Genomic DNA, 21662 nt, shown 5'->3' with positions numbered 1-21662 from the left:
AGTCTGTACAGGTGGAACCTGAAAGGGGAACCTGAAGGCGGAAGAATGCTTGTAACTATGTTGACAATCTTGACAGTAAGGAACGAGGGTAAACTAGTCAAGTGTTTGACGTCTACGCTCCGCTTTTTATTGACAATTCATTGAAACACAGAAACTGAGACTGTAAATATAAACCAAGTAATACGGAGTACCAGCTGAACACTTGAGACCCTTTCGTCCGACGTTGATGAACGGCCACCTCCGGAACAGGGATTAGCTAGAGGCCCTTATGTTGACCAATCAACTTCAGGTATTCTTTATCAGAATCTAAAAGACGAACCCAGCGAGAATAACAAAACCAGATGCGACGGGATTGAATGAAGGCGAGGGAGAAGCTGAAAATCTCGAAAAGAAACCGTCAATATGGAGTTTAGTGAAGTTAACGTGGGGATAAGCTTTCTTGTGGGGAGACAATAGGCAATTACAAAAATGAGCAATAATTATGACTGACCAATATCCCCCCCCGCGGCGAAGTCTTGGAAAAGCACGCGACATTTCGATATCGTATCTCTTCCGAGATCGCATGTTTCCCTAGCACACTCGGCGTTCCTTTTCTCGCTTGATCTCTTCGCATCACTTTCGTTCTGCAATCTCCCATTCTCTCTCACTCTTTCCGAGTATCAACTTTATGTCGCCTTCCCACTTGTCACTATTGCTGTCTAAACGTCTAAATCTTACCGTCCATGCGGCGGCTGGTTTAGGCGGTCGTCCCCTCGGCAGTCCAAATTACAGCCCTCAGCATGCACGCCGGGATCGCCTACGCCATATAAGCTCTCTGGACAAGTACCGGTGCCGCGCTAAGCATGTCCTAAAACACTATGCGAACCATTCTTTCCTTATCACTTGCACGCTATTGGCTGTCACAGAACTGGTCCCTTTAAACTGAATTTGTAACTCGTGTAGTATCCTCTTCCCCTGTTCTGGTCTTGTCGTATCTCGTCTTTCCCCAGGGCTTATCGGAGGATGCTTGGCCAGGCCCAAAGTATTGTGTAAATGATGCTAGACAAAGCTGTTTGATTGAGAGAGAGGTTAGGCCATGTCGTACCTCATTGAATTTGTCCATGATAATCTGCTCAGAAACGTTGCGACAACGATCCAGTCCACTGCCGACGGTCATAGACCCGCTCATTACCCGCTACCTAGACAGCTTCTCGTGGCTTTTGAATTACACGACAAACGGTCACAAACCAGAGCCTTGACCTGAAAATCCTGCGAACAAGAACAACGTGTAATGGGGCGTGGTATTCCAGGATGTCGTTGTATTTTCCACCAGGAGCTGTTTAAACTGTCCAAACTGAAAGCCGCTTTTCGTTGTTTGGCGCCCTGGATCTTAGCATGCGGCGGTGAACGAGAAGGCAGGTATATGGTTACGAAAGAGCTTTGGCCATGGACTGGTGTTCGAACATATTGTCAGTCGGCCTATCGTTTAGTCCTGTTGTCACTTTTGTGCCTCATGTTACGATGGTCTTAACAGCGAGTACAAAGTAGGACCACTAACACCGCACTTAGCGGGCTCTGATTTGCCAGAGATTGTCCTACCCCCCCCCGTGGGTGGATCTTGGCTTTTTGTTTTGTCCCATATTCTTAATTTTCTTTACTATTTTCGTGGTTCATTGTTGCCCCATCTTACTTACTCTAATTATCGCATTGTTATCAAGATGCTGAATATGGCGACACCGTGCTATCGAATAAAACTTCGACCGTTATCTTTATCGGAGCTCAAGTTCAAAGTTCTATTCACATGGCCGAAGCCGTCCATTCATATGTTTTCTTGAATATTTAATGTCACTTATCTCGCTAGTTATATATAGAGGGCATGATCAGCTTGTCTGTGACCAATGCTTTCTTTCTTCATCGTCGAACCTCTTCGTCTCCAGAAGTCACACTGTACACGAGTACCAACTCCAGTCCCTTAATTCGCATGCTTCAAAATTTTGACAACTCTTCTTCGTCACACCACTTTCCTCTTAATTTCAGCTCGTCACATCCCGTCTCGACCTTCACACAACTTGCAAAATGGTTGCTCCGGCCCTTGACCAGGGCGTCGGATATGGCGTGGTGCTGGGCCTCGGCCTCGCCTTTGCCCTTGGTGAGTCTTGTCACAGACCAGCTATTCAGCGGCGTTGCCATGCTAACTTTTGATCCCGTGTCCAGGCATGATCCTCGTTACATTCATTCTCAAACGCTACAACGCAGAGCAGCAAACTTCTGAAATGTTTACAACAGCTGGCCGTACCGTCAAGTCGGGTCTGGTCGGCTCTGCTGTCGTCTCGTCGTGGACCTGGGCCGCCACACTTTTGCAGAGCACAGCCGTCTGCTACCGCTACGGTGTTTCTGGCCCTTTCTGGTATGCCTCTGGTGCCACCGTCCAGGTGCTGCTATTTGCTACCCTCGCCATTGAGCTAAAGCGCCGTGCTCCCAATGCCCACACCTTTCTTGAAATCATCAAGGCGCGCTACGGCACCGTGGCCCACATGGTCTTCCTCGTCTTCGGCCTGGCCACCAACATTCTCGTGTCGCTGATGCTCATCATTGGTGGTTCAGCCACTGTCAATGCCCTGACCGGAATGCACACAATCGCGGCCATCTACCTGCTGCCGCTGGGTGTCGTTGCGTACACGCTCGTGGGCGGCCTCAAGGCCACCATCCTGACAGACTGGATCCACACCTTTATCTTGCTCATCATTCTCATCATCTTTGCGCTGACGACCTATGCGTCCTCCGATCTTCTTGGCTCGCCGGCGGCCGTGTACGACCTACTTGTCCAGGCGGCCAACGACCACCCCATTGACGGCAACGCGCACGGCAGTTACCTCACCATGCGCTCGAAGCAAGGCGCCATCTTTTTTGTTATCAACATTGCCGGCAACTTTGCCACCATCTTCAACGACAATGGCTACTGGAACAAGGCCATTGCCGCCTCACCCGTTCACGCCCTTCCCGGATACATCATGGGCGGCCTGAGCTGGTTCGCAATTCCCTTCCTGGCCTCCACAACCTTAGGTCTGGCTGCACTGGCTCTCGAGTCCAACCCTGTTTTTCCGACTTTCCCCAACCGCATGGCTGAGTCCGAGGTCTCGGCCGGTCTGGTGCTGCCATATGCCGCCGTTGCACTGCTCGGAAAGGGGGGTGCAGCCGCGACGCTGCTGATTGTGTTCATGGCCGTGACGTCTGCCACATCGTCGGAGCTGATCGCTGTTTCGTCCATCTTTACCTACGATATCTACCGCACGTACATCAACCCGGCTGCCAGCGGTCGTCGCCTCGTGTGGATGAGCCACTGCATGGTCGTTGGCTACGCCCTGTTCATTGCCAGCTTCTCCGTCGGTCTATGGTATGCCGGCATCAGCATGGGCTACCTGTACCTCATGATGGGTGTCATCGTCTCGTCGGCCGTTCTTCCCGTGACGCTAACCCTCACCTGGTCCGGCCAGAACAAGTGGGCTGCTTCCCTCACGCCGGTCCTGGGCTTGGCCCTGGCCCTTGTTGCGTGGCTCGTTACGGCCAAGAAGCAGTGCGGTGTGCTTGATGTCGACTGTACTGGCTCCAATGAACCCATGCTGGCTGGCAATGTCGTGGCCCTGCTCTCGCCCCTCGTCCTGATCCCGGTCTTCACGCTCATCTTCGGCCTCGACAAGTATGACTGGAAGTCTATGATGGACATTCGCCAGGGAGACGACGCCGATGTCGATGGTGTAGTTGTCGACGCCGATCTGGAAGACAGCGTGCCGGCCCCGCGTGTTGCCACTGCTATTTCTGGACCCGAATTCGAAGAAGAGCAGAAGAAGCTCACGCGTGCTGGTAGAATCAGCAAGGTAAGCACGGTCTTTTTGGCCGTGTCCTTCTTGGTGCTGTGGCCGATGCCCATGTATGGCTCGGGTTACGTGTTTTCCAAGCCCTTCTTTACCGGCTGGGTCACTATCGGTATTATCTGGATATTCCTGTCGCTCTGCGCTGTCGGCATCTACCCTGTCTTTGAGGGCCGCAAGACTCTGGTGCACACATTGAAGTCCATTGGCCGTGATCTGGTGGGTAAGGGCCCCAGAACGCGGCGCACGGCCATCGAGGCTGAAGCTGTCGACGGTGCCGGTGCATCAGGCTATGCAACGCCCACTGAGAAGAAGGAGCCGCATGCTGGTGAGACACTGGTGTCACCGCAGTAAGGAACAGTACGATGGGATGGTACATCTTACGTAAACAGTTGTCGGATGTTTCACAGGGAGGAGAGGCGACTGGGAGAGAGACTTGTGAATGCGAATATACCATTTTTGTTCATTGAGAAGAAGCACAATACCATTTTGTCGACTTGACGCTATTTGCCTATGAATATCATAAAGTAGCACACTCGTTAAGGACTTCATATGTTATGTGGCCTATTCTTTAACCCCATCCACAAAGACGTCAAACTTTTCGTTGTAAAACGACAGCCGGCTCTGAATGAGCGCTGACTCCAGTGTCGGGAACGGGTAGTACCACACACCATCCTTCACCTCGCGTCCGTCCGGCAGCACGACATGGTAGTAACGCGCCTGGCCCTTGTACGGACAGAAACTCGTCGTCTCGCTCGGCTTCAGAACGCTCCAGTCCTTGACTGACGTCGGGGACAGGTAGTAGCGCGTGCGCAGATTCGTCTCGTGCAGGAAGATGCTGTTGTGGCTCTCGGCGAGAACTGTGCCACCCAGTTCAATACGTACAGGGCGTGACGAGGGGAGGCACTCGATGCGAGTATAGGGGTCCTTGGGATGTGATCCAAGCAGTTTCTCGTCTTCTGCATACCACTCGAGCGTCTCGCTAGCGACCTTAGCAAGCCCGGCCAGCGGACCGGCTTCGAAAATGGTCACCGTGGCAGTCGTGCTGTTGCTCTGCAATGTGGCAAGGACAACGCCATTGTCAGTGGGCCCGTCATTCTTGTCGAGTTTGCCTGGCCCGGCCAGGACGGCAGCTACCGGGACATAGTACACAGGGTCTGTTTTTGTTTTGGTGTTGTTAATACGACGTACGACTTATGTATTCGGCCGGTGGTTAGGTGCTTGCCCAGGATCCACTTACAATACTTATGCTCCCAGACATAGACCGCGTCCAGCGTGTCAAAGATCCACTGACCACCGAGAAGGGCGCGCACGCGGCGGTTGGTAGGCTCTTGTTTGATGGGGCCGTTGGTTGCGAGTGATGATGCGTCGGCCATTGTGAGTAAATAAAAAAATGTTTTGCAGGTGCTTTCGTTTCTTGTGGCTACTCGTGAATTTTGTTCGCGCGACGCCACGTTGATGGATGGTTCTGTCTCGTCGATCGAGATGCTGCAGAGCTGGAGCATAAACTGATTGTTATATAACGCTGCTAAGGTTTTTTTTACCGATGTTCCCCTCCCCTTATGGTGGTCTCTATTTCTTCATTTGTCAGTATCCTTTGAAATGCAGACATCCAAAGCACATTATGCAATCACGTATCCTTCCAAGAGTAGAAGGCACGACTGTGCGATCATTAGCTAGGTTTAGTCAACTGGGGCGGAACAAGCGGAACATGCCCAAAAGCCGCAATGCCCCGCATGGCTTCTTGCGCTACTCCGCACAGAACGACGCAATTGCTGAGTAATTTACTGAAGTACTGTACGGTTTATTTGTACCTCCAGGGATCTCGTTTTCCCGAATACATAATGTCGTTGTAGGCTCAACGGAGTTAGAAACTGCGTCACTTTTTTGACCCAATTTCAGTTTTCACGATCCGGGAAGTATGACCATAGCAGCGTGGCGTTTGCGTTTGTGGTCAAGCCCGCATAATGTCAATTATCCCAATTTTGTCAATTGGACGCTTTTGAGGCTGTTCTACAACACCAGCTGTGCGGCCGGAAAAACAGGAAACATGCCGCTAACGTGCACTTGGTGCACTAGGCCAGCCCTATGGGCACCTTTCTCCTCCTACTTTTGGCCAACTTAAGTTGGTCTTCTTTTACAGATACAGAAGCCCAAACCGAACCAGTACAGTATCCATCGCCCGTACTTTACCCAGAGGGAAATCTAGAACACAGGATCAGCAACACCATAAAGGGGACGTATGCAGTGGTGACGACAATCACAAAGGGTACATTGGTACGGAGTACATACAACGTGTACGTGACAAGGTTTTGTTTTATTTTATTCTCAATGATGCATTTGTTCCGGCATCCTGCCCCAGCACACCGGTGTTTCCCAGCGACAACCATACAGAGCAATATCCAACCCACACCTTTGCAATTTCGAAAAATTCCCGTAATCCCTCACAACTTCATTACAAACGCATACAAAAATCTTAAAAGAAAAACACAAGTTGCTTTCTAACCAGCCACTATCCTTGTGCATACCTCACCAGGACTACACGCGGACGTTATTGTAACCATCGACTGCCGCGTCGGCGCCGGCCTCTAGATTGGTGGCGTTACGGTAGCCAGTGGCGTCGACACCACCAACATTGCCAAAGTTGGCGTTGGTGCCCCTGACGTTCGCGTTGGGAACCGTGGCAGTCGAGTTGCGGTAGGTACCATCTGGGCCGAAATGGGTATCGCCGCTCAGCTTGCCGTCGAGCTTGTTGCGCTGCGCAGACATGTCGCTGCCCGAGTGTTGGTGGTTACTTGCGAGGCCAGTGTTGTCGCCAGCGATTGCACCGCCCATGCCGCCCATGCTGCCGTGCGCGTTGTGTTGGTGCAGGTTGGAACCATCACCGTTGCCGTACTGCATGCCGCACGGCCGGTCGTCGAAGCCGCATCCGTCCTGGCCTGGGTTGCAGGTCTCGTATTCGAGGAACTTGATGATCTTGTAAAAGACAGTGGCGAGCAGGCTACCCAGAATGGGGCCGACCCAGTAGATCCATTGGTAGTGAGTGAACGAGCGCGTGGCGACACAGGGGCCGAACGAACGCGCAGGGTTGACACTACCACCTGTGTAGGGGATGCTGGTCAACTCGGCCACGAACAGGGCGAGGCCAATGCAGAGCGGTGCTGTAAAGGTAGCACGGTGCTTCTCGACGGCCATGAGAAGAATCGACAGCACAAGGAGGGACGTGGCAAACATCTCGATGAACAGACCGCGGGCAATGCTGGTATCGTCACGCAGCGTGGTGCTAGCCATCAACGGACCTGGGAGCAGCGCAGACAGGACGGCCGCAGCACAAATGCCAGCAAGCAACTGGGCAATGAAGACGACGACGCCACGGACCGGGCCCACGGCACCGACCAGCACTAGACTGAGAGTGACAACCGGGTTGAAGAGGCCACCAGACACGCGGTAGAACATCCACACAGTGACGGCGAGTGAGAAGCCGAAGCAGATGCAGATGTACAGAAGCTGTGATGGATCGGCAGCCAGGACTGTGCCCTGGGGACCAGCCGTGTTGACAGCTGTCGTGCCTCCGAGTGCGAAGAACAGGAAGAGGAACGTGCCAACGAACTCGGCCATGCCAGCCACAAAGAGGTTTTTGCCTTCCTGCGGAAGCTTCCGAGCAAATGTGTGCTGCTCACCGTCGTGATTGCGAACCATATTGAAGGTTGGTGTTGAAAACGGGTGAGGTGGAAAAACAAATTACCAAACAATGAGGTTGTTGTACTCTTATCAGCACAACAGCAACTTTTTGTTATGACAAGAAGGAGGTAGAAAAGGTAGACTAGGAGAGATGGATGACAAAATTCTAAGGATGGAGCAAGTCGAAGTGGCTGTGATATATATACATATACATCTCGGTGATTCAGAGAAGGGACTGCAAGGGACAAAACAGAAATGGCACCTGGAGATTGGCGGGAGGGAGGGGAACAAAAGTAAGCAAATGCCGTGAAGCCAAGACAGATATGAAGGAGGTGAGGGCCAGCAGAGTGTGCAAAAGACGAAATGGACTAGACAGAAACACAGTGAGACCTCTGGCTACTACAATATAATATGACAAATTCAGTTCTTGTATTCCGAGCCTTGAAAAACAAACGGAAAATTAAAGAGCGTGAATACGAAAGAAAGTAGATCTCGTTAGTCAGGAGGCCTGCTGCAAGGCAAATGAGACAAAGAATATACAAGAGGCACTGTAAGTACCCAGGGCCAAAAAGGGGAGGGGATCAACCAAAACGTTGCATACGTGGAGACCGCCTCACCTTCCTACTGCGAAACACTGAGAATTAGGTGGATGTACACGCTTCTGGCATCCGGAAATAATACCTTCTTGGTCGATACTTCAGATCAGAACCATCTACCCACCTCCATCTTCTAAGACTGCTGCGGATTCATCGTCAACTCCTTTCACGGTGTCCACCATTGAGACACGAGAGAAATATTGCAGTGGTTCGATATTGCGGGCAATTGTTGGCTAATTTCTCTGGGTTAGAATGTGAACGTGACCTCCGATTGCATTGCATATCGCCCTGAACGTAGACTGAGTTGTTTAGCTATAAGACATTTGGAGTCACGCTGTTTTCTGTCTACTGTCAAAGCTCTACAATTAATATTTACATTTCTTCCTGTGTATTTTTGTAACCTTGCTTCTTGTTCCGTTATGGTATTTTCTCAGACGTGTTTGGCCATCGTCGTGTGTCATTGTCAACTGTCTTGCCAGCACGGACATATTTTCAACTCTACCACCTGATTCGACCAGCTCTTGTTGGTAACTGACGTTCGGGACCGGTTGACAATGGTTGCTTACTGCACCGGCCGCACTACTACTTAGACCATCGAGTTCGGGGCGAGGTGGCGAGCGGCACAAGTGAGCCACTGAATGACCAATAAAGGCTACTGCGGAACCCTAGATCGTAAGAAGATTGGCAAGGGATCTGATCGCGGTGTCTAGTCAGACCACGACACCATCGGCTCGACTAATTGTTTAGATCGCATCTCTTTTATCCGACGATTTTATTCTTGCAATCTTCTAACGTGTTGTTACCCCTTTCTCCAGTCTGCAAAATGCGAAACGTTCAACTTGTCGTCCCAACACTGACCGATGTACTTGTAAAAAGATGTCCAGCCCCAAATTCGGTATTTGATTAAAGATATATCACGCCGTAATAAACGAGCGTTCAGGCCACTAAGAAACGCAAAAATTAAGGCACAGGAAGTAAACATATTTTTGAAAGCAAAAGTGCAGCTATCGCTGAGTTACATCGACTTGTGTTCCCGCGCGGATGTACGATTTGGTCCACAATGATATCCCGGTCGCCGATCTTGTCTTGCCCTATGGAATTTGCACTTAGAAAAGTAACCTTACACATGGCTGTAAGGATGTCGTAGCAGAACGTCGAACTAGTCGAATATCCTTAATTTTTTTTTCGCCCGCCTGTCCCTTTTTAGTTACAACGTTGGGCGCTCATACAACAGGCAGCGCCGTTAGTATTCACCATACACAAAGTGGAACACACCGAGGCCAAGCTGCGCATCAAAACTCAAAAATGTGGCAAGCGAGAAGATCAGCAAGGGATTTGGCATTTTGTCCGTATTGGGTCCGCGGCTTTATCTTCAGCTGAAAGCTAGAACCGGCGAGCGTTGGGCTGAGGAATGTGAATCAACAACCACGCTAAAGCATATTGGTAACGGACAGAGTATTGGCTGCTTTTTCGCTGCTCGGTAATATGAGTTGCTACTCACGGCGAAACACTGAGACTCTCGTGGTATTCCGGTTCTCATCCGCTTTGCATAACAAAGAGACCCTTACTAACACCGCAAATGCACCCATCTGGTGATGCAGCTGCACCCATCTGGTGATGCAGCTGCACTCTTGCACAGCCAAATCCTCGACATTGTGCAATGTTGGCCTTACAATACCGTTAACGGTCTCGACAACGCACATTTCGACAATACATGGCAGTTATTCAGTGTTTTTAAACGGTTTTGGCTCTTATTTCATCGTGTTTGATTTTACCCTTTCGCTAAGGACGAATCTGGTCTCTGCCGAGAAGCTCAATCATTAGTCAATTCGTAGGCCTTGATTCTTTACCGATCCTTTCTCTCCGTATCGCAAGTCCGTCATAATTGGGGTGCGCCGTACCTAACACTCGTACAAAATGTGACCAGAATTGTTTGGTATGGGGGAACAACGTTGGAGGCTCTCTCATTCTATTGGCGCCGCGTTAGACATGCATTTTGTACGACCCTGTGTATTCCACTTATTAGCGAGGTCATGCCATAGCTTCACTCGTAACCATATGTGTCAATAACTGACTTGTGTCAACTGATTCTGATATGACGCAACGGTCCATCCAATTGGCCGGCACGACATGTGCCACCCTCAAGGCACGGTTGGACACAAGTCCGTCCATCGTATTGGTATAAGAAAATTTACCAAAATCAAATCCCTTTGTAAATACCGCTTCGGCACTTGCCGTTTGGCTGATGGCGATTTTCACACATGTTCGATAACCGATTTTAGATCAAGGGTCCCAAGATATACCCGAAGGTGCAAACCGTGTTTGGAAGTAAATAAGTGATGCACAAATGATCAATATATACCAAAACGACGGGCGGCAGAAGGTTACTGGTTGGAATATACAAACGGCAGGTTATTAATGGTTCGTTACCACATGCTGGCTCATAGTGGAACCACATGCACATCTTATTTTCTTCTGTACCTCCACACTACTCAAGCATATCGCCCGCCCGATGTTGGAGGTGGTGTGGTTTAGAGATGGCGAGAATGTAATGCATGAATCTTTCGTAACTCATGGTGTAGTTGAAATTGACGGTGTTGCCCCAGATTGTCGGAGCGGAGCCACAGAATGACGACATATGCATTACAACCGTAACACCTTTTCAGTTGTCACATGTAGCTTACAATGTGTGACAAAGAGCGTCATAACCGCCGAATAAAAATTCATGAAAGAATGGCATATATTAATATGATTCCACTCCCAACCATATATCGACAGCAGGGCGGGAATGGAATGGAAGGATCGTGAATAGTGGTGCACTGGTTTGTGAACTGCGGATGCATAAATTATGCTTGTGTTTCTTACGAAAACGTAATGTTTAAATACCGAAAGTTTCACATCATTGTCTTGGCCACAAATTGTACTGCAGAAATTGAACCAGCCAATGGCAGCTGTGACGAGAAAATAGCTGGACGCGAAATTTGCTCTTCGTGATGCAAGTCAAGATAATAAAAAAGATGAGGCGGGAGTTCTTGTCGAATCTGGCGTATTACAATTTGTCATGGACAGTCAAACTAGCAAAATCGCAAATCATCAATATAGCAGTTGTATGTAGTCAATCGGATGTATTTTGTCATCTGGATTGCGATGCATGGTGTCTTTTGGAAGTACGCTGGATCTTTCCATTGTTTTATTTACCACACACGTATGACGCATGTTATCAGTGCTCTAAACGCCCAAATATGGTGCCAAAAAAAAAAAAAACAGCAAAAAAATACAAGCAAGAAAACATTAGCGAGAACTTTCAAGCACCATGTCAAAAAAGCCCGTACTCTCAAAACGTAAGTCAATAAATAAAAACTCCAAATATGTTGTGACATTTCCCATATATTTTGTTGACGACGGTTCGCCTGTGATTTTTGTTCTCCCTTCGGGTTGGTTTAGTTCGCGGCAACCTCGGACTGCACCTCTACTGGAGCAGCAGCACCATTGCTCTCAGTACCATTGCTCTCAGCGCCATTGCTATCAGCACCGTTGCCCTCGGCGTCCTTGCCGTTCAAGCTCAGGTGGAAGCTCCGGATAATTGAGTCTGCATCGTCAATCGCAATGGGCCGCACGTCGGCCAGAGCCTTGATCTTGCTTGTGACCAGCTTGACCTGGTCGTCGGTCATTGACAGGCCAAGCTGGCCGACACGCGTCTTGACAGCGTTCCAGCCAGTCAGGCGCGAAGCGAAGTGCACGTAACGGGTCATGCCGAAATCGGCGGGGTCAATGATCTCGTACGTGCTGGGGTTGTTGAGGATGGCCTTGGCATGGATGCCAGCCTTGTGGGTAAAGGCGCAGAAACCGGTGATGTAGTTGTTGAAGGGGGTGTTGACCTGGACCGCTTCAGCGACCATGTCCTCAATCTCCTTGAGCTTGTGCAGCTTGTACTTCTTGGTGACGTACTCGCGGTCCTGGACGATCATGCGGGCCATGAGGCCACCTAGGGGGGTGATGCCGTTCCGCTCGCCAATGCCGAGGACAGAGACGTCAACGTGAGTCGCCCCGGCCTCGAGGGCGCAGAACGCGTTCGAGATGGCGCAGCCCGTGTCGTTGTGCATGTGGACCTCGATATCGCAAGACACAACACCGCGCAAAGTGCGCACCAGCTCATACACCTGGCGGGGCGAGGCGCAGCCAACGGTGTCAGCAATGCCAACACGGTTGACACCGACCTTGTCGACGGTGCGGTAGAGGGCAAGCAGGTCGACTAGGTCGGACCGGAAAGAGTCCTCAGACGAGAAGCGAACCTCGAGGCCCTTGGACTTGACAAAGTTGATCACCTCGATGGCGCTCTTGGTGATGTACTCCATGTCCTTGCCGTGGGAGAACTCACGCAGCATGTGCGAGGTGCCGATGACAACGTCCAGACCGTCAACACCGGTCTCGACAGCAATCTTGGCGTCCTCCATGGTGCAGCGGACATGGGTCAGGATCTTGGCCTTGAGGCCGAGCTTGCAGATGGCCTCGCAGTCCATACGGGACTGCTCGGAAGCGGCAGGGGAGGTCAGCTCAATGTAGTCGACGCCGAACTCATCGAGGGCCTTGGCGATCTTGATCTTGGTCTCTGTGTCGAAAAAGGCGTTGGCGAACTGCTCGCCTTCCCGCAGCGTCGACTCGATCAGCTTGAAGCGGGAGACATTGGATAGGAAGTCGCCAACAGGCTGGTAGGGATTGGAGTTGCGGGTGGTGTGGGCTTGTTGGCCCGAGCTGGGCAGGCTTGAGCCCTGGTGAGAGGGTTAGCATTGCTGTCAAGACGATGGCGACTCTGATTTAACTTACGCTGACGTCGGCAGAGGGAGACATGGTGTCGAGAGGCTGTCGTTACGAACCGGGGGTTGGGGGAGGGTTCGAAAGAAGTGAGGAGGTGTCGAGTTGATTGCAGAAAAGGGATTATTGAGAAGGAGGTCAAAAGTGAGGGTATTTAAAGAGTTTCTTCGACCGGAAGGTTCGTGAGTATGACTGTTTCGTTGATGGATCTGGGACGGGAGGAGCAAAATGACACAAAAAAGCAGAGTCCTTGGAAAAATTGACAGCGGCGGGTGGGCTTAAAGTTCTCTATGTCTTGTTCGATGGCGGCGAGGGCGGCGAGAGCGGCGAGGAGTAGGCTTGTAGTTGATGACTTGACACTAAGAGCGCGCAGGTTCGCCCTCCGATGAGCGCTGCAAGCCCTGCGGAATCGAGGAAAATAGTATTGGGTGACTCACCCCAATTGGTCAATGAGAATTTTTCTGGTCCCTTTTTTTTATTTTCATTTTTATTTTAAATTTTCTTGCAATTTTTTTCTGCCAATTTTTTAGGCGGTCGGCTGCGGATGGTAGGCAATGCGGCTGTGGGTCTCCTTCCCACCAATCAATGGTCATGTTGCTAAATGCACGGGATGGTCAACCCCGCACTGTGAACGCATTTTGCATACGACATTTGTTGCATACTCCGTAGTTACCCCACGTATGTCCTACAAGGATGTAAGGTAAGGTAAAAGGATATGAGCAAGGGCCGGCTGCGGCGGTGTTCTCTTCATGCTTGACATATAACACCTACAAATTCGCTGAAAAATGCACCTGAGAACAAGAGCATAACATCACTATTACGATGGTGACGACCATGCACTGAAACACACTCGCTTGGGACCACCCACCCACATCTCCATTTTTGGTAGAGGAAGAAAAAGCAGTGACGAAAGTCTGATTTATTGACGTCGCTTAATTGGAGACACACACGGCACAGTGGGCGGGAGGAGAGAGCACATGGTAACCAGTCCTGGCAATCTCACGTGATTAAATAATGCCGCTTTTTATGATCGCAACGGGAGAGTGTATTAAGCCGTGGTATAGCTTTGTCAAACGGGCGTTGTTCGGGATTCGTCGACTGGAGCAGCAATATGCCAGAGGCCTAGTGCGTGTAAATGCACCGATGGACCATTTCTTAATAAAGCATGAGAAGGAAGAGGTTAAAACGAAGAGAGAACGTTCCGTACAGTGCAATTCAGGAAACAGACTTGAGGAGCTTGACATCGGTCAGATCCGGTGTCTCCAGGTCGGTTTGCAAATATGTCGTATGCACGGCATATGTTTGTTAGCTGCAGTCTATTGCGGTTGGCTGCACCATCGCCTTGTTTCCGACCTTTCGCCTCCGAACTCGGGAATTGAAAAATTCACACTGTGTTTTGTGTTTCTGCAAATGGATCGGCCAGACGAGTTAGCGCTCCTTGCACCCAATGAGATCTTAGCGAATACAAAGAAAGGCCATACGAAAATCGGCGGACTTGGGAAAAGCAGTCTGATCCCGTCCATTTCCGTCGTGAAGTTCCGCAACATGTGGAGAAGGGCCAGGGTGAAGAAGTGCGCATGCTTGGGAATTGAACACGGAACAAGCTACGTCATTTCATTTTGCTGGTAAACGTCGACGTAGCCGAGGACTTGGTCAGTCATGAAGCTTGTGTTATCAGGTGTAAATGTTGCACGCACTAGGTTGGCTTGATCTCAACTGCTCGTGCTCTGTTGAGCTTTGTTTATTAAGGGGGATGGCCAACCACATGCAACTTGGTTCGAAACGAGAGACCAGTTGTCCAACTTTTTGACTTTTCTTTTTTTTCTTGAAGAATTTCTTTACCACCGTGCAGCTTGGCGCTTTGTTGGTAAAAGCTGAAAGTGGTTGTGACTCAACGATCTGATTTTATGAGCTCGGCAAAGTGCTGCACTGGGTTGACCGTGTCCATAAGTGTTTGTCTCTCGGCATATTGGATTTTCAATGGAGTTTCTTCCTGTGCGGCCCCATTCAATGGCACGATGCACAACACTAGGAGCGCCAATGGGTCCTAATCGTAATGCCGTGCATAACGATGCATTTCTTTACTTGCCGATGCGAAGACTGGAGATATGGACCTTATGGTCGTTAACACTCGGGGTGACTCAGAACAGCTTTCAGACCACGATCCACTGTTGCGGTCTGGGAAATCTGGCTTGGTTGGCCCCCCCCCATCTTGTCTCCCAACGATTCTTTTGCGTCATTTTCAGTCCAAACATATATATTTCATACAGCATAACTACTCGTCATGATGTGTTTCATTTTCGAGGTTGTACAGGGGCCAAATGACTGGAGTCTGGATGTGATACGACAGAAGCCAACAGACCAACGGACCAACGGACCAACAGAGGCTCGACTGGATGTGCCATTTTAAGCAGAGAGACAGCCGAATTAGAGTTGACCACGTAAAGGGACAATGTCTATGAGAATATGTGAAGGGAATACATGAAAAATTAGAACAGAACGAAAACGAGGCAGAAAAAGAGGCAGAAAGCGAACATGGCTGCACATACAGCTGTTTGCATCGAATCGTCGCTCTCCGTGCGATTGACAAGCCAAAACCGGAAACAACATGTAGTAGTTAGACATCGAAACACGAAAGAAACGATAGTTATCAAAAGCAACGGAAACCAAGCGAAGGATAACAAACGTGTGAAAAATTAAGAATGCTGTTAGAACCGGTAGATCCTTCGCTGCTGCCCTGACAATAGTGCCGTCCAGGAGTAAGATACTGCATCAGCCCCCGATCTTGACCAGCGAATATTCCACGACAGACAGGAATCCCAAATCCCCAAGGTTGCAGCGATGTCTAATGACGAGCAAGCATGCTGTCGTTGTTCTCGCCACCAAGACGGGTGTTTGGGGGTTTGGCGCCCAAAGGTGGGGATTGGGCTCACGATAGCACCTTTTGGCACCAGTCGCCCAGGCCCCCCTGACTGAGCCTTCACGTAAAAGTTGTGATAGATGGAACGCTAATGCCCATGCGCCATTGACAATATGATTGCCACGTTATGAGGCTGTTTTGGACCGAGTGGCTGGTACATGATCAGTGACGTATTTAGATACCAGGCCGGTCACTTCAACAGTTTGGCGTGAAAATTGTTTGTAGAAAAAAATACCCATGGACACAAAAAAGAAACGAAATGCAAAACAATCAGATAGTACGAGGCCTCCATCTCACCAACTGAATTGTTGCCTACGCAGCTGCCTTTCCCCCAATTCGCCTGGCTTTTCTGATTGATACCCAATCAGGTGATATTGAGGCTGGGGCGGGCATTGTTGTCCAATTCTGTCATCTCGCTGTCCAGTCCGAGATAACCAAGTAGGTCGTGGACCTATGTTGCCCGCGACGCCCTATCCCCTGCATTTTCTGCCTGATCGTGTACAAATCATCCGTGTCGGTACCTCGTGAGATTAGTCACAGTACTCTGTAGAACATGTACTTCTGGAGGGAATGCTTGAGTATATACCTCGGGATGGTACGTCGTACTTTTATTTACTGCTGCTGTCTCATTTTCGTGCCGTACAGGTATCGCCTCAAACTTCCGCCCATGGTAGAATGACAAAACCGGACTCATTTCGAATAGATCCCTCTTCATATTTTCATTTCAATCTTCTTCATAGCATATATTTACGTCTCTCGGCATGAGTTACATTAAATACAATAGTACCTCCATCATACAACGTACTTCAAATGACCATGACCGACACCTTTATCATATCCAAGGACAACACCGAGACTATTTCAACATCACCAACAAATTAACTGTGGTTCACTCGCTAGACTGACTGCTCTCAACGAAGCTCCAGTGTATCTATGTGCAGAAACCGGAATCGACAATAAAGAAAACGAAACAAACGCGGAACCGAAATAAATCAAAATCACAAATAGGGTTACAAACAACGAGAGCGGAGCTGATAACTTCTTCAAAATGGACCGAGACAACCAATTTGGCAGCTCGTACCTCCGCGAGGGTGCGACTCGTGTCCGCAAGCCCCGTCTCACATATCGACCAACAAATACGGCTGTCGCCGTAGGCAAAAACACCGACAACGCTCCTGTCGCGAACAAGTGGTCTGCGCCTCATCTGCGCCTCCGACGCCGTCTATCACTCACATCAGACACTACAAACAAGCCACCCGTTGCAAACGATGATGATTCTGAGACGGATCGTATCTTGCAAACACACTCTCGCAACGATGCTAGACGGAGTACCGCCTCCACACCCATGGGCAGCAATGGCTTGACCGCAACACGCCGCGGTTTGATTCGCAACCGTGTTGTGCGTCCAGCAGATCACTCTCGGCCAACAGTTCACTTCTCATCGGGTCGATCCGACGTCATACTCACTCTCCCTGCATCAGGGGAGATACCAACACCAGCGACAGTAGCACGTCGGCCACGCAACATAGGCGATCGATTCCCAGAGCTTCCAAGCGTACATCCGAGCACGGTTCATTCGCGGCGACCAGGCAACCGAGTCTCCGTCCCAATTTTCGGGGCCGATCGTCACGTTCCACCCTACCCCATCTGCAGCTCTGTGCACGGAAGCACGGCAGGCTCAATTTTTACCAATCACAACGGAACAAACACCAATACCAGGAAGACGGTGACGTTCGACTCTTCCGAGACGGAAGACAGCTTTTCATGTCTGTCTAACAGCACACAGGCAACGTCAGTTGATGAACGCGAGCATTATGGCTATGACGACTACCTGCCCAAAGAGAAATCCATACCCGACCCCCTGCAGGCAACCGCCACAGTCAATTGCTCTCAGCATGCACCGTCGTCTACTACATCCTCCACCGCAACAATGTTGCCGCCAACACGCTCTCTGCCCACACGTCGCCGTTCACGGTCCTTTAGCGGCTGTACTGACCATGAACTTCATCGCACAGAGTCAGGCCTTGTACATGTTCCTACAAGGTGGTCCTTGATAGACTCCTATTCTCGCACCGCTTTCGATGCCACAAAAGGAACACCAGTGCCCTCTAGCACCTCGAGCACCATATCTCGTGGTAATACCAGTGAGATGAATAGCCTTGCGCAGTTCGAGGCACATAAAGTGGCCCTGGAGGCACAGTTTGAGCAGCGACGACAAACTCTCGAATCCGAGCAGAAGAAACTTGCTGTCGAGCTCAAGGAGGCAATCACTGCCCTCGGTGAGGCCCAGGCCGAGCGTAACGACCTGCGTCGTGAAGCTGCGGAGCACCGGCAGCGAGCGAAAGCCCTAGCAGAGGAAGTTGACGATCTGCACGCGAGTATGGACAAAAGCCTTCAGCGCAAGGACACCGAGACACAGGAACTCCTCGAGCTCCGTGCCGATCTGGAGTCCAGCAAAATGGCTCTTGAGGAGACCAATGTAGCACTTGCGGCAGTAAAGCAAGCACTAGCAGATGCCAACGCCAATCTGACCCAACTGCGCGACTCGCTTCACCAGGAAGAAACCAACTCGGCCCTCTTTCGCGAGGGCAAAGCTGTCTTTGAAGAACGCTGTAGCGATCTCGAAGTGAAATGCGAAGGCCTCGAAGGTCAGGTCGTTGCCGCGCGGGATGCCAACAAGGAGCTGCATCTTCTCATGGCTGGACAAATCGAGGACCTAAAGGCAACCAAGAATGCACTTCAGGTCCGCATTGGTATTCTGGAAGAAGAAGAGGCTAGTCGAGTCGCAGTCACAGCTGCAGCTGTGGCCGCTGCTGCAGCGGCGGAAGAGAAAGTTTCCGAGAGTGCCAGCAAGTTTGCCGATGAGAGGACGTCACTTGAGGAGAGACTGACCGCATCAGAGTCAAAACGCACTGCGCAGGAAAGCGAGAGACAGGTAGTCGAAACAGAGGTGAACGATCTGAAAGACCAAATCGAAACAATGAATTCCAACATGGTAGCCAAAACTACTGAGCTTGAGGCACTAATGGGAGAATTCGAGAAGGTCAAGAAGGAGAACACTGCTCACCAAGAAACAATTACCAGACATGAGGCCGCCTTGGACAAAGCACACCAAGCAGCAGAAGGCGCAGTCGACACTGTGGAGACGGAGACTTCAGATTCCCTCGGGGAAACAATTTCAAAGCTAGAAGAAGCTCGCGCAGCGCTCTCAGCGGAATGTGAGGCACTGAAGATCAAAGCAGAGACCGGCATCCCGGCCACTGCTGACAGCGACAACAGCGACTCCACGACGCCTGATGCCGAGCTTCAGGAGAAGTACTTAAAACTTGAGGGCACCCACGTTGAGCTGCAGGAAAAGATCGCTTCTTTGGAAGCTAGTCTTTCCTCTGAAAAAGAGGCTGCAGCTGCAGCTTTGGACAAAGCCCAAACAGACGCCGGGAGCGCTCTAGCAGACGCGCAAAATGCCGCCACAGCTGCCAAGGTGGAAGCCGCTGCCCATGCTGCCCAGCTCTCAGAGATCACACAGCAAAATATCAATCTGGCTACGGAAATTGCGGCTCAAAAGGAGATTTTACAGGAGTTACGCGCTGCATACGCCACATCCGAGGCCGAAGGAATGGCCCTTCGAGACCAGTTGGCCAAAATGCGGGCCAAACTCGCCGGTGTTGCCGGATCGGTGACCAGCAATGGCAGCGGTGCCTCGAAAAAGGGAGGCAAGAAGAACAGCAAAGACGACCTGGTCATAGTCCGCACACCTGGTGATCGCGGCCGATTTCAGGTAATGCGCAAGTCAGATCTCCATAGAAGTCCGTCGCGCAGCTCACGGAAGAACGATTACGACTCGGCCTGAACCGTTATTCTGCAGTTCATTTGTATCACAAAGTAGAGGGTGGGTCCACAAATGCCCGAGTGTAGATTTGTGTTCGTCGCATATTGTTTACTTTTTTTGGCTCTCATTGAGGGCTTACGGAGGCTCGTGTATTTTTACCCTCTGTATTTAGTTAAGATCGATGAAATGGAACAATGGCATTTCTAAAACATACGCGAAATATTAGCCAAACACGTGATAATGAATGCGGAATAGAAGTATACTCGTACAGTATGGTAAAACCGAAAGGATCTCAGAATTCTAGATACATATGGTAATTCTGCTTGAAATTGGACACATGGACTCATCGCCAATCTCACAGAGAGGAGGCTGTTTGTTGACATACCCCTTGTTTTAACAGCGCTAAACAAACTTATCGCCGACATTTCCGGCCTTCCAGTTAATTAGTGGATAGCATACAATCCAGAGCGGCTGGGGTCACGGCCATCCTTTATATTTTTCAAAATATAGAAAATGCATACTCACCTAGACACTCGCGCACAGTAAATATTTCTTAGCACATGCCCTGTACCATTTCTAATTTATTTCGCCTGATCACTATTTAGCCTACCGCGTAAGACACCTTGGCCTTGGTCTGCTTCGATATATTTCTCTACATGCAAGCTCCGCCATCCACACCCAAGACCTTGCCATTGATCCACTCGCCGTCCTGAGAGGCGAGGAAAGCCACAACACGAGCAACGTCGATAGGGAGGCCCACGCGGTGGATGGGCGACCAACCGGCAGCGTATTCGTCTGTCTCTTCGTCTGTGAAGCCCAGGCCGTTCGGGATGTATTCACGGCAAACGGCATGGTACATGTCCGCTATTGTGCACAGTCAGTATACCAATTGCGAGCCTCAATAGTTGATGCATGTGTGGAGCCAAGAACTTACTTTTGATGCCACCAGGGGCAACGGCATTGACGGTGATCTTTTTATCACCGAAGTCTACGCTTGTCAGTACGGCTCTCGTCATGTATCACTTCAACGTAGATTGGTACTCACCAACAGCCATGCACCGCACAAATGTCTCGATGGCACCCTTACTCGCCGAGTACACGGCATGACGAGGCACCATTTTGGCCTGGCCCGTAATTGATCCCATCAGGATCAGGCGACCGCCCACCTCGAGATGCTTGTAGGCCTCACGCGCCACAAAGAACTGACCCCGGGTATTGACGCTGAAGACACGGTCAAATTCCTCAGGAGTGACGTCCTTGACATGACCAAAGCTCACAACGCCACTGTTGGAGCATACAATGTCAAGCTTCCCAAATGCCTGCACGGTCTCTTCGAATAGACGCACAATCTGCTCAACATCAGAAACGTTGGCCTTGATGGCCTTAGCATCTGACCCGCTCTTCTTGATGGCCTCAACAACTTCCTGCGCCGAAGCGTCGCTGTTGGCGTAGTTGACAATGATCTTAGCACCGCGACGTCCAAGCTCGAGGGCCATCTCGCGACCAATACCGCGGCCCGCACCGGTGACCAAGGCGACCTTGCCAGATAGGGATGCAGCAGGGAGACCAAGAGGGCCTGGGATGGCGTCGTACTTGCTGCCGGTGTGTTCGGTGGACCCCATTTTAGCAGGTGCTTTGCTTTCTCTTGAAGTATGTGTTGGTAGAAAGAAAGGGCGAATAGCTCGGAAAAGGGGCTGGAAAAGGCTCAGAAGGGCCTGGGTGAGGTACTCGATGAATTTGGCCAGCGCGGCGGTTGGTTTTTTTGTTCAGGGTACCAGGTATATGGAATGAGCGATCGGCAGCTGACGGCGTGTGGTAGGTAGCTCTGTTTTGTATCTTTATGGGAATCTGTCCCTATTTATGTTTTTCAGGAGACATTGTTCCGAGACAGACTGTCCAGGTGGCCACCGGACGGTGTTGGAGAAACCCATAGCGGAGGATGCTGTATCAATCACCGGACGGGGTCGATTCCAGAG

The 21662-nt window shown here is 50.5% G+C and overlaps 6 protein-coding genes across 6 annotated transcripts; 2 read left to right on the top strand and 4 right to left on the bottom strand.

Annotated features, from left to right (window-relative positions):
- Nucleotides 1-2055: 2055 nt before the first annotated feature.
- Nucleotides 2056-4202, top strand: SPSK_02304 (urea active transporter; the record flags this gene model as incomplete). Its single annotated transcript, XM_016729176.1, has 2 exons — nt 2056-2128; nt 2194-4202. The coding sequence occupies 2 exons, from the start codon at nt 2056-2058 to the stop codon at nt 4200-4202; spliced, it is 2082 nt and encodes a 693-aa protein (XP_016588746.1).
- A 210-nt stretch (nt 4203-4412) lies between these two features.
- On the bottom strand, nt 4413-5224 carry SPSK_02714 (uncharacterized protein; the record flags this gene model as incomplete). The annotated part of the gene is made up of 2 exons (XM_016729581.1): nt 4413-5005; nt 5089-5224. The coding sequence occupies 2 exons, from the start codon at nt 5222-5224 to the stop codon at nt 4413-4415; spliced, it is 729 nt and encodes a 242-aa protein (XP_016588745.1).
- Nucleotides 5225-6386: 1162 nt separating this feature from the next.
- On the bottom strand, nt 6387-7547 carry SPSK_02583 (aquaporin rerated protein, other eukaryote; the record flags this gene model as incomplete). Its single annotated transcript, XM_016729451.1, has 1 exon — nt 6387-7547. The coding sequence occupies one exon, from the start codon at nt 7545-7547 to the stop codon at nt 6387-6389; it is 1161 nt and encodes a 386-aa protein (XP_016588744.1).
- A 4018-nt stretch (nt 7548-11565) lies between these two features.
- On the bottom strand, nt 11566-12973 carry SPSK_02501 (uncharacterized protein; the record flags this gene model as incomplete). The annotated part of the gene is made up of 2 exons (XM_016729370.1): nt 11566-12894; nt 12950-12973. 2 exons carry the CDS (start codon nt 12971-12973, stop codon nt 11566-11568), a joined length of 1353 nt encoding a protein of 450 aa, XP_016588743.1.
- Nucleotides 12974-16905: 3932 nt separating this feature from the next.
- Nucleotides 16906-19707, top strand: SPSK_02217 (uncharacterized protein; the record flags this gene model as incomplete). The annotated part of the gene is made up of 1 exon (XM_016729091.1): nt 16906-19707. One exon carries the CDS (start codon nt 16906-16908, stop codon nt 19705-19707), a length of 2802 nt encoding a protein of 933 aa, XP_016588742.1.
- Nucleotides 19708-20338: 631 nt separating this feature from the next.
- SPSK_02654 (3-oxoacyl-[acyl-carrier protein] reductase) lies at nt 20339-21308 on the bottom strand (the record flags this gene model as incomplete). Its single annotated transcript, XM_016729522.1, has 3 exons — nt 20339-20550; nt 20621-20674; nt 20732-21308. The coding sequence occupies 3 exons, from the start codon at nt 21306-21308 to the stop codon at nt 20339-20341; spliced, it is 843 nt and encodes a 280-aa protein (XP_016588741.1).
- Between the last annotated feature and the right edge of the window lie 354 nt (nt 21309-21662).

Source organism: Sporothrix schenckii (genome assembly GCF_000961545.1).
Source record: "Sporothrix schenckii 1099-18 chromosome Unknown Cont43, whole genome shotgun sequence".
NCBI classification, from domain to species: domain Eukaryota; kingdom Fungi; phylum Ascomycota; class Sordariomycetes; order Ophiostomatales; family Ophiostomataceae; genus Sporothrix; species Sporothrix schenckii.
Note: the sequence above shows the minus strand (reverse complement) of the source record. Positions and strands in the feature narration are given on the sequence as shown.